Source organism: Peromyscus leucopus, chromosome 16_21 (assembly GCF_004664715.2).
Source record: "Peromyscus leucopus breed LL Stock chromosome 16_21, UCI_PerLeu_2.1, whole genome shotgun sequence".
Lineage (NCBI taxonomy): Eukaryota > Metazoa > Chordata > Mammalia > Rodentia > Cricetidae > Peromyscus > Peromyscus leucopus.
In genome coordinates, this window is record NC_051084.1 from 72,280,326 (window position 1) to 72,297,189 (window position 16,864).

Consider the following 16,864-nt stretch of genomic DNA (forward strand, 5'->3'; position numbering starts at 1 on the left):
TAACAATTGTGTCAGTAGACTTAAGAAAAGTGAGAGTGGAAATATAATCAGATGAAAATATATACCTTTAAAAGCTGTTATTGGAGAGACAGAGAATGAAGAATGAATAAGTAAATGAACAACTGAATGAACAAACCAAGCATTCACCCTTGGGGAAGGGAACATAGCAAAAAGAAATAATAAGAAAACTGTAGATCAGAATGCAGGGGAAGGAAATACTTTAAAATAAATTGAAAATGAATCTTTCAAAAATCTAGACAAGAATAAGAAAATTGTACTATAGTTATTGCAGTAAACAAATTTTGTGTGGCTTTTGGGGTCTTTTTTAGGGTATTTTTGGCTTGTTTATTGGGGGGAAGGGTTGTTTTTTGTTTACAGCTTCAGAAAAGCTTTAGAAGTTGGGTGAAAGTGGGTCGTGACTGCCACTTAAGGGGGTGAAGATTCTAGAGCTCTTTCAACTGAATGGGGAATGGGGGACGGGGTAGGAAAGGCAGCCAGAGTCACTGAAACTGAGCAAAAGGAGTCCCAGAATAGTCCAGTCAAGGCTGAATTACGATGTGAGTGTTTCAGAGAGATTCTTGCTTCTTCTGAAAGTGCCCATGCTGCTGAAAAGGTAGCACCAAAGTCGAAGCCCCCGGCCCTGCTCTAAGGCCTTCCTCATGTTGCGCTGCCTTCCTGACAGTAGACAGTACTAGTGGAGACTCGGTCTCAAGGGACCTAACAACTGCATTCATTCCCATGACTAGTACACTTCCAGCTTCTAGTACTGTGGCAAGGTGTTTAGTACTTCAGGTGAAGAATATCACTACTTTATTCAGCACTAAACTGAATAACTTTGATGTAAAAAACAAGCCATGGAAAAACGTGCTTTTCCTAGAAGTACATGATTTGCTATTGCTTACATCTTAAAAACACTCACCTTCAAGAGTTGTTTTTAAAAGAAAATATGCTTCTAGAAGTTCTGAATAGTACAAGAAGAGTATGTTTCTAAAAAAGACAAAAACATTTTAAAAAGAAACTCATCTCTTTTTAAAAGCTATTCAGATGAAAAGAAAAATCTCTCAGCACAAGCTTGATCTATATGTTTTTGTGGTTATTAGTAGTAATGAAGGTACATTAACCACACTCTCTTGATAATGCTGTAGCTGTTTCTTGGTACTTGTATCAACATATAAATTTCACAACTGGCAATATGGGAATTTGACTAGTACATTTTTGTTTATATAAAGGGGTAACAACATTATAAACTTCTTCATATCTTTGAATTATGGATCTTGATTTGCACACAAGCAAGACTGAAATGCAGCTGAATGTAGCAGCCATCTTTGTGCTGGCACTCACTAGGAATAGGCTTGTGTGCAAGCTGCTGAGTAACAGCAGCAGGGGTGACTACCTCATTAGTCTAGAATCAATGAGTCCTTTTTACTTCATTCATTGTTTTTAGTCAGTAAACATGGACTAAGAACCTTCTCTTTTGCAAACTATTGTGTATGCAAATTGAGTATGTCCTGCATCATTAGGAAGCCAGTAAAAGCTGAAAAGCAAGTGCTGCCTAAGTACTATATAACCTTACTTCCACTAGGAAACATTTTAAACAAAATTTTGGTGAAACATTAAATAGCTCAATTCCACAAATATGAACCTTGATACAATAGGGATCATTTGAATTAATTTTATTAAATTACTTTTATACTGCATTAAGTTAGAAGTAAATAAATTTTCTTTTATAACCCTTTTAAATTTGATTAGTCCTTCTCTGATGCAATGTAAGCCCTCCAGTATGTAGCTCATAACATTAGCTAGTACCATTAGAGAAAACTTTATAGAAGGAAGAATCATGGTGGTGTTTCCTTTTTATTACAGAACTATAGACTGGTTCTGTTTCAGAGTGACAGCTAGTAACACCAGCATATAGCTGCCGTATGAAAAGGAGAGGTGCTTAAAAGGGCTGCCAAGTAGACCTGGGAGAAGGAGTTGACAAGGTGACGAAAACCTAATAAACTCCTTAAGAGACTAAGTGTCTACTAAGGATCTGAGAAGTAAAAAATAGAAACTTTGGTCTTGTCATGGAGTTGCACTACCTCCTGCAACTAAAACGATTTATGATCATAACCAGTCTTCAGGATAATAGCCCTGAGGTACACTACAAAACTGAATCATCTGGGAAGAAATTGTTCATATGACAAATATTCATTTGGTGCTCTCTCTTTGCCAGACTCATTTATAACACAGATCCTAGAAAACCATGGAAGGTAAGAAAGCTAGTGTGAGAGGAGAATGGTGGAGGTAGGGGCTGATACCTGCTAGCTGGTGGATCTTTAATGCAGATGTCCAACTTTCTTTGTAGGTCTCCTTTATACCACAAAGCAGATTTTAAATCATATACATATTTACGTGGTTTTTTTTTTTTTGTATTAATGTGGTTTGGATATAAAATATCCTCAAAAGCTTCATGTGTCTAGCTGTTGTATCCAACCATTAAGAGGTAACTGGATCATGAGGGCTCTGACTTATTCAGTGTATTAACCACTCATAGATGCCTAATATGATGATATTATTGGAAGATGATGGAAAGTAAGAAGTAATGCGTCTTTGGAGGTAATAAACTTTTAGGAGTTTCTTGCCCGTAGTTGGAGTTTATTAAAAGAGAGATTTTCACTGGACGGTGGTGGCGCACGCCTTTAATCTCAGCTCTCAGGAGGCAGAGGCAGGCGGATCTCAGTGAGTTCGAGGCCAGCCTGGGTTACCAAGTGAGTTCCAGAAAAGGCACAAAGCTACATAGAGAAACCCTGTCTTGAAAAACGAGAGAGAGAGAGAGAGAGAGAGAGAGAGAGAGAGAGAGAGAGAGAGAGAGAGAGAGAGAGAATGAGAATATGAGATTGATTTTCGTATAGATTTAAGCAGGATGGTAAAGAGAAAAAGAGCCACTCTGGAAAAGAATGAGATATGCCCAAGGGTAGGGCACGAGTTTGCAAAAGGAAAGCTATAATTAAGAGTCTCAGCATTAGCCATATATACTATATTGGTGGCTCTCACATTACATCTCAAAAGCTTGTGTGAAACTTCCTTTCTATCCTGTCTGTGTTTGACCGATGAGTTATAAGTGGCTGCAGAGATGCATTGGATGGGATTATCATCTGATAAAGTAAAATCAGGAGCCACTGAGGTTGTACAGGGGTTTCTGGTGAAATTCCTAGAAAATTACAGGTTGTATCTTTAGGAGACAAGAAAGCTGCTGAGCAAATGGTGTAAGTCCTTGCTGCTTAGCTGGCTGGAGGCATCAAGCAGGCTCTAGGGCAAAGGGCTTTTTTTCTTTCCTGTGTCCTAGTTTCCCCTTTCTGCCCTACCCCTCTTCCCTAAGTTGCTAAGTCGGGTATTCTGTTTCAGCAAGAAAGTTGGGCTAACACATACTTCTTTTTAACAAGAATATCCGGGGGTAGGACGTGTGTCCGCTTGGGCAGCTGCAACCTTAGGAACTAGCAGTGTTGTCATATAGTGTGCCCTGTGGAGGGACGGGATGATGAGACTCGTTCTCCATGAGCCACATCACTAGTCTGTAGTCAGGTTAAGCCTGTACTTCTTTGCACAGCTGATTTAGTAAACAACCCTCTTCAAGGTTAGACAAGTTGTTTTTATTCCCATGGAATATGTGAAATAGTATTATCCTCCAAGTTAAATACTGTTTTCCTACTTCATCTGATTTTTCTCTTTTTCATCTCAAAGGACCAGTGCCAGAGGTGCTCCCCTGAATATACATAAGGTCTCCAACAGCCTGATTAACTTTGGAAGAAAGCTGATTTCCCCAGCCTCGGCTCCTGGAAGTATGGGGGGTCCTATTCCTGGGAGCCACAGCAGCAGCTCCTTCTCAGCTGCCATCCCCACCAGAACCTCCGAAGAAGCCCCAAGGTATCATGTGCAACAGCAGCAGCAGCAGCAGCAGCAGCGGCTGATGAAATCCGAAAGCATGCCGGTACAGTTGAACAAAGGTAGGAGAAAATTCCAGTAAATCTAAAGAACCTGAAGTGTAGCCTGAGATTTTCTCACTTGCCTGAGAGAAAACAACATCCCAGAAGCAGAAATCCATGAAAATTTAATTGTTTGAAACTATGTTGTATGTCATCTTTTTTAACTTAGAGAGTAGATATTGTATTCTTCTTGATTAAGTATATTTTATGAGGTATTTGACAATGTATTATCACAGTGTGGTTTATGTTTTTGTCATATAGATGCCCATCTTATATGATGGTATGAACTTTCTCAGCATAGAACGCATCAGTTGACTGTGTTCTCTGAGAGCATCTTTCAGAAGAATCTGAGATGGGAATGTACAGTAACATGGGCTGTACTAGTCACAGCATTCGGCACCATGGCAATGATCTCATCCACCTGTTCCATTGCTAAGGAATACAAACTGAAACTTTAGGGGGGAAAAGCTAAACAAAACCTTAAGCAGCCAAAGTAAGCATCCAAGTCCATGCACAACATGGTACAGCCATAGAATGGGTGAAAAGGCAGAGAAAACCTGGGCCTGTGGAGCCCACGTACCTCATTTGGTGAGGAAGGCCCTGCCCTGAGCGCTCCTGCTGCTCTCACTGGTTTCAGCTGTCCAGTGCCTCCCTCCCGTGAGCACTCTGCCCACCGGGAGCTCTCTGTGTACAGTCTTACTCAGAGCCTTCACCCTTCTTTTCCATGCTGGGCCCTCTTTTCATAGCAGATTAGAAACAGCTACACTAATTTTGACTGGTGGAATCTTGACTGTACCCTGGAGCAAGAACTAGCAACACGATAACAAAACCTGCACAGAAGCATAGCGGTTTGTGACCATCCGGTCCCAGTGACCATCCCGACTGAAACTTGACCCATATCGTAAAGGAATACCTATGTTAATAGCAGTTTTCAGTACTTAGTGCTGTCATTAACAAGAGTAATGTCAGCACAAAGTTAACACTGTAGACTTTGCTTAAGGATATCACATACGAAATTATTGTAAAGATTTTACAAATTGGAGTTTAGACCCTGGTGATGCCAGTTAATGTGCCATGGACATGTGTCCACTCCATGGGCATCTGAAGTCCTCCTTTGCTGTCATCATGTTATTTAGTTTTTATATTTCTTTGTCTATGTGAAATATTAAGGTTTATATGATTAGTATTTAGTGTGGATTAGAGTATTCAGCCTACCTTCTATGAGAACATCTCATTTAAAATTACATTCTCCTCTTTATAATGTAGAACTGTCACATATGATTTAAAGAAAAGGAGACATCAAATCATTAACATGTTGAAAATGTATTTTAATGCCAGGAGACATGCCCACTTCCAGAATGGAAATGAATGTTATTTTATATATCTCCTAATTGTACTGTTTATTGTTCCAAACAAATATGATTTCAATATTGCTTTGATAACAAGCTTTAGTCTGTTGTAATTCTAACTGACGGCAGGCAAATGAGTCAGAGGATCTCTTAATGCTTTAGCTTAAATGTTCTGAGAACCCAAGCCAAATGACGATAGAAATATAAAGTTGTGTCTCAAAGGAAATGTCAAGCATTAATATCACAGAAGTGAAAAAGGAAGGGCCTGGAGATGGAACAATTGGTGAGAACTGATCTCCAGTGGTGAGGAGACAGCAGAGCTTCCGACGAGCATTTGTCACTGACCCGGGCCTAAAGGACTGCCCTTGTTGTTGTTTCTGGCTCGTCATTCTCATGTCAACACCCACCCACCCACCCCAAAAACTTGACTACATTGAATTTTAACAGCAAAAATCCCTGCTAGTGTTGCCAGTTATATAAAAGATTGAATGAAGTAAAGGGCCCAGAGAACCATTGAGAGAGACAGAAAAGAGCAGTTCATCTCATGATCTTCCTCTGTTCACCTTCTTGTACATCTTAAACAACCCCGGAAGCTCTGACTGTTTTCTCACCTCAAGCAGCCGTTCTGCACTGATGCTTAGGGAGTGTGCAAGCTCAGAAGACCTGTGGTGCTTTGGGTAGCAAATGTATCATTAACTTGACATTGAAGAGGACTTCTCCAGCCTTGGCCCTTGAGACTGGTCTCCCCGACATTCTGCTGCACTGTCCTCACTGACAGCTCTGGAACACAGCAGCCTGTTTGGAGTCCCACACCATACAGAACCATCCACCTCGTGCCTCTGAAGAGAGAGAATGTGCTTGTTTGTCAAGATGAAAGCATTATGGCTTTTATAGGTTAGTTATATGTCATTGTAAAGGGAAGTTGTGCCTCCTCGATCATGCACATGTAACTTAAAATGCATGGTGTAGTTTGTGTGTCCACTGAAGAAAAGAAGACGGCAGAACTATTCCCTCATCTTAGTAATATTTATATTAAAATTAGTCTTCATGTCTACATAGGCAACGAGAGATCTTTGAAAATCTTTATAGCAAAATTGGTAGCTGGTATAAACTTGAAAATGGTCAGAAATCAGGCCACCCTTTATCAGTCAATTTAGTTAACTATATTATGAAAACACAGATTGTGACCATTTCTACTTTAAGCACTTCTTTGGGATATATTCTTATTAACAGCTTTTTTTTTTTATAGGAGAACATTTGTATGTTCTTTTAGTTGATAAAAATTATGTGATGACACCATGTGATCGTGCTACAAATCACAGTGTATTATTAAGTGGCCAGAACATTGAGGGATGTTATTTAATTTAAAAGTCAATTTTTACTAATATACTGTTATACATATATTGATTAGTAAATTTTATATAATGTATAGTATATTAATTAGTAATTTTTGTATATTAGTAAATGTATATAGTAGTAATATGTGTGTGTGTGTGTATATGTGTATGTATGTGTGTATTGTAGAAAAGCTAAAAGAAGCAAGCTTGTTAAGATTACACTTGGGAAATCTGGTACCTTTTAAAAGACTTGATTTCTTTTGCTTAGTAACGACCAAACAGCCTTCAGACACTGCTCTCTCCAGGGCATTACTGATTGGGGTGACCGTGTTCAACAAATACATACACATATACACACACACACAACAATGAACACGGTCACCCCAGAAAGAAAAGAGTGGAGACTCCCGCGTCTGTGTGCCTCTGCTCTCGGTGACCTCCCCTGTGCTCCTCTGCTTTCTTGGCCGAGTTACTAAAGCGTGCTCTCCCCATCCCCATTTCCTTTCTGTATTTACAACTGTTTCTTTTTATTTGAGCACTGCTTTATTACAAGCATTTACTCTATTTCCAGTTTTAATGAAATAATCCCTATAAACAGACGTCAAGTTAAAGGTGTGTGGTTCCTAGATGATTTATAAATACATGTGGTGAGTTTGGAAATATTTTCCCTGGGTAACGTGAAGTTTGAGCTTGCTTAGGTCTTATGAATTTGCTTCAAAATTCAGTTTAAAGTATTTCCTGATATAGGAAGAAATCAATTTCAAAAGAATGCCTCTTAATAAATTATGTATAATTCCATTTTAATAAGTCTTTTCTAAAAAGATATATAAAAATCACACTAATATTTGTTACAACATAAAATCTACTCTGAAAAACGTTTTGATCATTGAGGTTTCCTGTCCCTAGTGTAGTAGGAGCCTGTATGCTTTTCCTTTGGTAAAAACACAGGAGAGTCTCCAGAGGAAACACCCTGTTAATGACATTTTTGACTTTAAAATATTTCATATTTTTCAAGTTTCCACTGTATTTCCTGTTCTATATATTTAGTAATTGATAAAACTATTACAACATTGAGTATGAAAGACAAAAGGTTTTCTATTGTCCTTTTATGATATCTAATTATTTTCTCTTATAAAATCCAGGCGACGTAGTTACAGGAAGCAGTGCTCAGCTTTCTGTTCCTGTCCAGGCTCTAACTGACCTCCAAGGTACAGTTGTCACAACACGCTCTCTCCCTCTCTCCCTCTCCCCATCTCTCTCTCTCCCCCTCTCCCCATCTCTCTCCCCCCCCCTCTGTCTCTGTGTCTGTCTCTGTCTCTCTCCTTTGTTGGCATTTGCTACACTACCCACCAGACTACCTTTAGTGTCACAGCCCTCTCCCAAAGCCAAAGCGTTTTTCCTGGCCTTACCCTCAGTTCAGTATATAGGTCCACTACCGTAGTTTAGCCACTGAGTGGCACTGCTGTGTAAAACAAAAGTTCCCTCTCAGGTCCTAGCACTGTCCATACTTCTCTTTCTTTTACTGAGGTTCTGTATCCAGTGGCATCAGACTCTTGACATTTTCTTTGCAAAATAAGATTCAACCTGTGTTTGAGGTCATTTTTTGCCATTGTGCTCTGTAGGATAGCTCTCACAGAAAGGATTTTCGTTATTAGATAGGTTCTCTGTGACAATATTTGACAAATTTGTCCTAAGATTTGTTTCTATGCTATGACTACCCATATGTTACCTAAAAATTACAACCTGTTTTGTTACAAGGCTTTTTTTATGACCTGTTTTTGAAATAAGTACTACCTTCATATTAAAACTTTTGTTGTACAATTTAACCAATGCAGCCAGTCACCATAAACAGTGAGTGATGGTTTGCAATCAGAGTGAACACTTGAATATTAGCCATGTGTTAGGTTTAAGAAATAGAAAAAGGTAATCCATTTTCACTACTTCCTAGGATTTTAAACACAAATGTCTAGGATTGATCCACTCATCTTTTACTTTGCACCTTTTTGGTGAAATGAAGAGAATATGTTACATGGAAATTTTGACTTAAAGATTCTTTCACCAAATTCAGCAAAAATGAGAATAATACAGTATTAATTAAAACCCATACTGTGTTTCAGTTACTTTAAAATATCTATATAATAAACAAATTCTATTCACATTAAAGTACTGTCCATAATTCTCTTTCTTTTACTGAGGTTCTATATCCAGTGATATTTATTCAAGATTATCCCGCAAATATTTGTTAAGTACCTGCTCTGTGCCAAGCTGGTTTTTTTGGTCCCGTGGTTTCCCACCGTGTCAACAGCTTCTTGGATATTACTTTTGCTTTAGATGGCCAGTCAGGCCAACTCAGTTGGGAACTAGCTTTTTCTGAATGTGTTCAGAATTCCCCTTGCCCCCACACTGATAGAAAGTGTGTCAGTCTGATGTGAGGTTCCAGCCACCTGATGACACATGGATTCTTAACCAGTGACGATGAACCTGGGGAGGGCAGAACAAGGAGAGGACCCCTGCGTCTCTTGAGCTAGATAAGTCACTTGTGTTGACCTAGCATACTTCCTGAAGAATGTGAAAGGAAGACTTGACAATTTCTGTCTGTGCTGAACAGCAGCAAAGTAATAAAGAAAATGAAGAAACTAAGTGAATTTCCAACTCTCCATGACCATTAACTTCATACAGTAGTATAGTAGTTGTATGAGTTTTTAAAAGAAAACTAGGAATATAAATGGGTTTATGATTTAAGGCAATAAATGATTTTTAGAAAATTATTAGAAAGCTTTCTTTTATATTTTGCATTATAAATTACAATAAAAAACACTTGCTACTGTGAAATTTGTTTTTTGAAGATTTAATTCCATGTATTCCTTTTAATTGGTTTAGATTTTTCGTTACCATAAATATCATTTAAGTTTTTATTTCTGTGTATGTTTATGCCATGTATATTAACATATACATATATGTAACACCCAAAGAGGTACCATTTTAGTACTTGTTTTAAATTTAAAAGGAGAAAATCTCCCTGGCCAGGTAACCACTGTTCATAGTCTTAAAGTCAAACCAAAACACATGTGATATTCAGCAATTCCAGTTAGTTAACAGTATTAAATGCAGACATGGGAAAGGCCCTCCATTTCTTCTGCCAAACCTCCTACCAGTCCATCTCCCCTGGAGTAGCCATCATTAGGTTTCCTATGGTTGCTTCTAGAGGAAAAACTGGGGAGGAAGATGGGAGTCACATTAATTTGATAAGAGCTCACTTGTCTATAGATGACTTCCTTTGAGGACCATCAAGAAGAAAGTGTTACAGAAATGTTCAAGTGCAGGTGGTAAAAAGGAGGAGGCACAGTCAACTGGGGTAGAACACAATAAAGATAAGAGGCAGCTCCTCTTGGGAGCAGCAGAAGAGATGAGATTTTAAAACAAGATGCTCTGTCAACTACTCTAGCCGATGTTGAGAGTGATAAGTGGTGGGCCTGAGGAAGACCAACATTTCCACTCTGTTCAGAATAATTGTTATAAGACAAGCACATGTCTTAGCTTGAAAATGTGATTTTATGGAATACTTGTTCCAAAACTAAGTGAGTGTCTTGGTTGAGTTTTTTGGTTGGTTGGTTGGTTGGTTGGTTGGTTGGTTGGTTGATTTGGCAGCGGGGGTGAGGGAGTGGGGGGATTGTTTTTTTGTTTTTGTTTTTGTTTTTGTTTTTGTTTTTGTCAGCTTGACAAAAAAAGTTCCTGGGAAAAAGAACCTTATTATATGAGAAAATGCTTGCAACAGATTGCCTGTAGGCAAGTTTGTAGTACATTTTCTTGATTGAAGATTGATGTAGGTAGGCCCAACCCATGGTAGGGGCACAGCTGCCATCCCTGGGCAGTAGTCCTGAATTGTATAAGAAAGCAGCTGAGCAAGCCAGTAAGCAGCATTCCTCTATGGCTTCTGCTTCAATTCCTGCCTCCAGGTTCCTAGCTTGAGTTCCCATCATGATGGAATATGAGTTATAAGCTGAAATAAAGTCCTTCCTCCTCAAGTTGCTTTTGGTCATGGTGTTTTATTACAGCAATAGAAACCCTAACTAAGACAGAAATTGGTACCAGGTCTGGTTATTGCTTTGACAAACCTAACCATGTTATGGGGAGGATTTAAGAAGGACTGTAGAACTAGGCTGGAAAAGCCACAGAGTGCTCACAGCTTAATAAGCTGCTATTGTGGAAACTTGAAAGGTATTAGTAAGAGCAGTGCAGGCAGTAGAGGCCTAACTTGTGATGTTCAGAGGGAACAAAGACTCTATCATGGCCAGTTGTGTGATTTTTTTTTTGAGTTAAGAATCCAGGATTCTGGCCCACTGGAGCTGAAGAATTATTATGATTAACAAGAGACCAGAACCACTAAATTGAAACTATTGCTTTGCTGGTACATTACTTGGTCATGACATTTTAGCATAACTAGTCACAAGAAAATTGCAATAAACCAACACTTATGTATTTAATTGTTCTGATATTCTAGACACCTTTTTTTTTCTTTTGCAAGCTAGTACCCAATTCAACAGTGCTCCCAGGGTCTTCTTCAAGTATAAGCTGCTTCCACTGACTCCTTGGAATTAAGACACGTGTCTTTAATGAGTACAGATCAGCCTCTTGCCTTCTGTGTCCCTCAGCTGCACAAGGCAGCAAGCTGTGCTAGGACAGGGAACGAATGCCTCCAGTGTTGTCCTGGCTACTGCATAAAGTCACACCAAGGCCAGCTGCTCCTAGTGTGCCACTTTCACTCCCTTTGTCTGTCCTTGCCACCACGGTCCCTGAATGTCCCTCGACTGTATTACTTTTGTGTGTTCATCTCCCACATCTGCAGTCAGGTCTATGGTATTCAGCCTGTCTGCTTGAGAATATACTCTAACTCCTGTTCATCTCATTGACTTTTTGAGGAAAGAAACCCACAAAAATATTATCCATAAAACATATCAGCAGCTTAAGATAAACTGTTTCTTCATCCTCTGACCTTCCTTCCAAGGCATTTGCAAGCCACGGCAACTGAGAGATTCTTGACAAATAACTTCCACTGACCTGGAATCCAAAAGACACAGCCATTTGCTGTGTGTGCTAGATAGGTAAAGAGAATGAAGAAAAGATAGAATTATCCAGACATAGCTGTGTTTTTAATGACTTTATGTGAAGTTAGAACAAAACACTTCTATGCAGACAAAGCCCACTCTGGAGGATCTAACTTGATAAGAAGAATATAGCCTGGATTTCAGGGCACTCCAGCAGCATGCTTCCTGTCTAATGTAGTACACCTGGTATATACAGCTGTGAAACCACCATGTAGCTTACGGGTCACAGACATGCTGAGAATACCTAGCCCTTGGCTGAGTGAGGACTGGGGATTTACTCAGCATGCCATGCCAGTGCGTCTGTTCTTTCTAAAAACCCTTGAGCCCAAGGCAAGACTGCTGGTGCAGAGACATTTCCAGAAGATCTTGGGAGGAAAGGCAGTGCAGGGATGGCCTTCTTAAGGTCTAGATGTTGGCATTTCCAAGATAACGAAAGTAGCGTCAAGCTAATTTGCATAGTTAAGGAGGAAGGTATTTTGTACAGAGTTTTTATGTGACATCCAGGATTCAGAAACTTAACTATTTGTGTTGGCATAGTTTTTAAACTTACAGAAATCTGTGTTTGACTTATTCTAACACACACACACACACACACACACACACACACACACACACACACACACACCACACGTCCTTGGGTCCTTGAGCTAATAAATTAAACTTCCTGGGCCTCAATCTTCTCTTCTATAAGCACCTCATTGAGTCATTAGGATTGGATGGAATCATATATACCACAGTCGAGTTATATTCACAATGTTTGTACAATATGTTGTTCGTTTTTCTGACATCTTATTACTTAGGTAAGCTAACTTGAGAAGTATGAGTGTAGGAAAGGTAGAAGGCAAATGCACACTACTCTTATATATTTGAAATCTAGAATCAAAAGATTTCTTAGTTTCATTATCATTTAAACATGGAAACAGTGATTGATACAAAATGGGATAGCTTAATAAGATTTTGTTCTTCGATATTGTTGTAATTTTCTTTAAATGGAACAAAGTCCCAATAGATTATAATGAAATTTTACTTATATGCCACACATTTCTTCTGAATGGACTAAATATGCATGGTTATGTAATGCACATTGTGTGCCTTCTTTCTGAAAATATCCCAGGCAACTAACATTTTACAAAATATGATAGATATAACTGTTTACAACTCTTCCATTTTGAAAGAAAATGAGAAGCTATAATAATCCACAAATACTAACTTGTTCTAAGGGTAAAATAAAATTTAAATTATTCTATCTGGAATTTAGATTAACTAAGAATTTGAACTATAATGTCAACTATTGAGAGACTAAAGAACATAAGTAGAGTTAATAATCAAAGGAGCAATAAAGACATTTCCCAGAGCTAAAGAAGCATACTGGCATGGAAACTGAAAACAGTTGAACAGGCAGGATGAAAATAAGACCTGTCCTTCCATGGAAGCCCCACAGAGAACTTGGAAGAACTTGGATGAGGTGGAAACTGAAGGTTTCCAGAAAGGAACCAAAAAGGAGGTTTATTTATAAGATGACCGTCAAGTAGCAACACATTTCTCAGTGGTAAAACTGAGGAGCTGGGAATGTGTGTGGGGGTGTTGATTATTTGTTTGTTTGTTTTTAAAGTTTTACAGGAAAATTGTTGAATTAGGATCAGATGGGATGGTAAAGTAGACACTGACACAGATAAGAATTCAGGTCTGCCAGCAGATCTACCTTCCTCTTGTTGACACAAAAGCACAGCTCACCTCAAAAGGGGCAAGAGGGAGTTTATTCTGGAGCCAAATGTGAGTGAACATAGAGTAAGCCACCTCACATCCCATGCTCTGAAATGCATACAGGTCCCCAGAATCTTTATAGTAACAGAACAAAGAAAGTCATAAATCAAGGTGCAAGTAGGTAGTTATGGCAAAGTGGAGAAATCTCAGTCTGTGGGCCTCAGATGCTGTCTGAGCTTAGACTTATAGTTGGTAGAAAAAGATTTAATACATCCCAAGAGGCTTTTATCTGTTAGTCCAAGGATGTTAAGTGTGATATAGAGGGGACCAAGGAATGGCTGTTTATGAGGCTAAAGAAGCCCAAGATGAATTATAAGTATGCTCTGGACCTGCAACATTCCAACCCCTCCACATCATGAAGCACTAGTCAGTCAATCCACATTTGCCCATGGCTTCTTTCCAGGAGTCTCAGTTGCTCTCCCCATTCCCAAGTACTTCTTTATTTTACACTTGCACACTCCACCACTTGGAAAGGGAAATAAATCTTCTAGATGATTTGAATAAATAAGGAAATGGGAAACAAAAATTACTGCATTTAAGAGTGGTAATGCTTCTTTTAAAATGTCAAATACCAACCTGAAAGATCAAATGATAATTAGAAGAAATATAATTATTAATAAGATAGTAAAGTAAGTTATTTATACATACAATTCAAAAAGGTGGGGAAAGGAGCATTAACATGAACTTAAAGAAAGTAAAACGATAAATGGGGATAACAGTAAGATTAACAATACAGAAATCAGTTTATGTCAGTGAAAGCAAAACGTAGTTCTCTAAAAGCATTGAATGAAGCAGGGCTGCAAAGGTGGGTTCCCAGCACCTATGGGGAGCAACTCACAGCTGCCTGTAAGTCCAGCTTCAGGGAAGCCAATGTCTCTAGTTCCTAGGGTACCTTGTCTATGTGTACATACTGAGACAGGCAGACAGGCACACATAAATAATAAAAAATAATAATAAATAAATCTTTTAAAATAGTGAAATAATTCTGTACTCAGTAATTGTGTTCAAGCATGAGTAAAAGAAAAATCCTAGAACATGCAAAATAAGAATTGTAGAACTAAAGATAAAAAGGTGAGTTTGGTTGGTTGTTTAATCATAAGTTGAAAATTTGAACAAAGTTTTCTTCTGATGACAAAGAATTACCATAAATTTAGTGACTTAGCAATACAGGTATACTGTTTGGTGACTACATCGTCAGAAATCTGGCATAAGCCTCACTAGGATAACCCTGGTGTCAGGAAGCTCCAGGGGGAATCTGCCTGTCACCTTGTGCATCTGCCACATCGGAACCGTTCCCTTGCTTGCTCAACTACAGAGAGTGCCCTGTTTCCAGATCCTGGTCAAATTTCTTAGTATACAGCGTGCTTCAGCTGTCTCCTTTCCTTCAAGGACAACTAAGAAACTTCCATCCCTGAGTTGCTCTTCTTGCTCCTCATTTGCTTTACGGACTCGTGATTAGATGCCCGGCAGTAATAACCTAAGACGTCCTCTCCATGGAGTCACTAGCCTTTATCAGACCAGTCAAATCTCTTGCCATATTGGTCGCACAATCATAGGTTCTAGGAGTAAAGGAAATAGACACAATTCTGACTGCTATATGCATGTATAGCTTGTTTTCTTTTTTAAGGATGACTATAGCCTTCAGTCAAAAATATAAAATCTTAATAGATGAACAAACAGAAAAATCCAAATAATGCCTTTAAAAAGCCACTCCCCAAAAGGTCTCAAGAGGTAGGTGGTCCAAACTTTCATGGTACAGATAGATTCTGTTACATAAACTTACAAAAGGTATATCTCTTTTTTTTCCCCATTTTCTTTTGTGATATCAGGCTCTGAATGATGTGCTTGGAGTTCTTGACAGTAAAAGCTGTTTAAGTAGTAGAGGAACAATAAGAAATTTGTGAAGAAAAAAGGAAAACCTAGTCTTTATACTAAATACATAAATTATGTCCCATATTCATTTAAAGTTAAGAAACATCTTCCTAAGCAGGGTATGAAGACAGAATCCGTATAAATAAAAGACATATACCCAGGGCCAACTTCCAGAATTTAGGAGAGCATCTTTAAACCAGTTTTAAAAGGCAAAATAAATAGTGATAATTCACATAAGGGCTTCATAGACCCTTGAAGAATACCATAAAAGATACTTAGCCTTACCAGTTACCAAGAGACTTCAAAAAATACAGTAAAGTCTACTGTATTAAATAAAGACTCTCAGTGGGTTTTAAACTTTTAAAAGTCTAAAAGAAGGCAATTTAGAATCATTTATCTACGTCTAAAATGTGCTCATAGCAGAACATGGTAGCTCACACTATAGTTTTAGCACTTTGGAAGCTGAGGCAGAAGGGTTGCCACCAGTTTGAGGTGTTCAGCAAGTACCAGAGTACCTACATAGCAAGACACTGTCACAAAACCAAAACATCCTAAACAAACTAAAATGCACATACAAAATTTAGATGTTAGTTTCTTATAAATCTACTTTATAGAAGTAGCAGCTTCCTAAAGTATTGGTCTCATTATGTTTATAAAGTCCAAGAATTAGAAAAAAAGTAAACCATGCTCAAATGTGGGAAAAAGCAGTCAAAACACTGAGGAAAGTTCCACACCAGACTTTACTATATAAATGTGTTCAAAGAACTACAGGAAACCATTTTGTAAAAACTAAAAGAAAGAACACGGTGTCTTGCCACGTAGTTAAGTCAAAACAAAAATATTGTCAATGGTACTTCAAAATCCTTTTTCTACAAGCTATTAGATATGGTGGGCTTTATTATATATAGGACAGGCAGCTTTTCAAGACAAGTTAAGCCCAGAAGCAAGCCACAGAGGAAAGTTTTTAGGACACTGAGACCTCTGAAAGTGTCTCTCTATAAACACAGCAGGAGCCCAGGGACAGTGGCCCTAACAAGTCACAATCAACTTTTCAGATCCCTGGAATCTAAACAAAGGCTTACAACAATCTGAAAAGCCTTTATTCAAGGAAAAAAAGAAAAATGCCAAATGTCCTAACAGTGGGCTCTATAACTAGCTGTCTAACTTGCACCTTAGTTTGTTCCCACCTACCTCTTTAGTAGACAGCCAGACCCTCACAGCTTTTACAAGGGTACAGAATGGATGTGGGGTATCCTAAAAGTCAGGGTCCCAGTGACCTATCACTTTTTCATCTGTAAGCAACTCTTCAGAAAGGCCCTGTTTATGAGGTTTATCTTCATTTGACCATGTGCAGAGCTTGCCAAATAAGAGACCCTATCATAAGGTGTCTGTGGAAGATAATTGCTGGCAGTCATTAAACATCACAACTGCCCAAGGCAGCAGTACCAGTTAGAGGAAATAGATGCTGCCTG

The 16,864-nt window shown here is 38.6% G+C and overlaps 1 protein-coding gene across 19 annotated transcripts in view; it reads left to right on the forward strand.

Moving 5' to 3' along the window:
• The window catches only part of Tbc1d5 (TBC1 domain family member 5), a 451,848-nt gene that overhangs the window by 379,245 nt on the left and 55,739 nt on the right, over window positions 1-16,864 (forward strand). For 17 of the 19 annotated variants that reach the window (XM_037199956.1, XM_037199955.1, XM_037199959.1 and 14 more), the window contains 2 exons: window positions 3,724-3,986; window positions 7,794-7,859. In XM_037199956.1, the coding sequence (XP_037055851.1) occupies window positions 3,724-3,986; window positions 7,794-7,859 (329 nt within the window). The remainder of the gene's footprint in view (window positions 1-3,723; window positions 3,987-7,793; window positions 7,860-16,864) is intronic. The other 2 variants (XM_037199966.1, XM_037199967.1) reach the window with 1 other exon arrangement.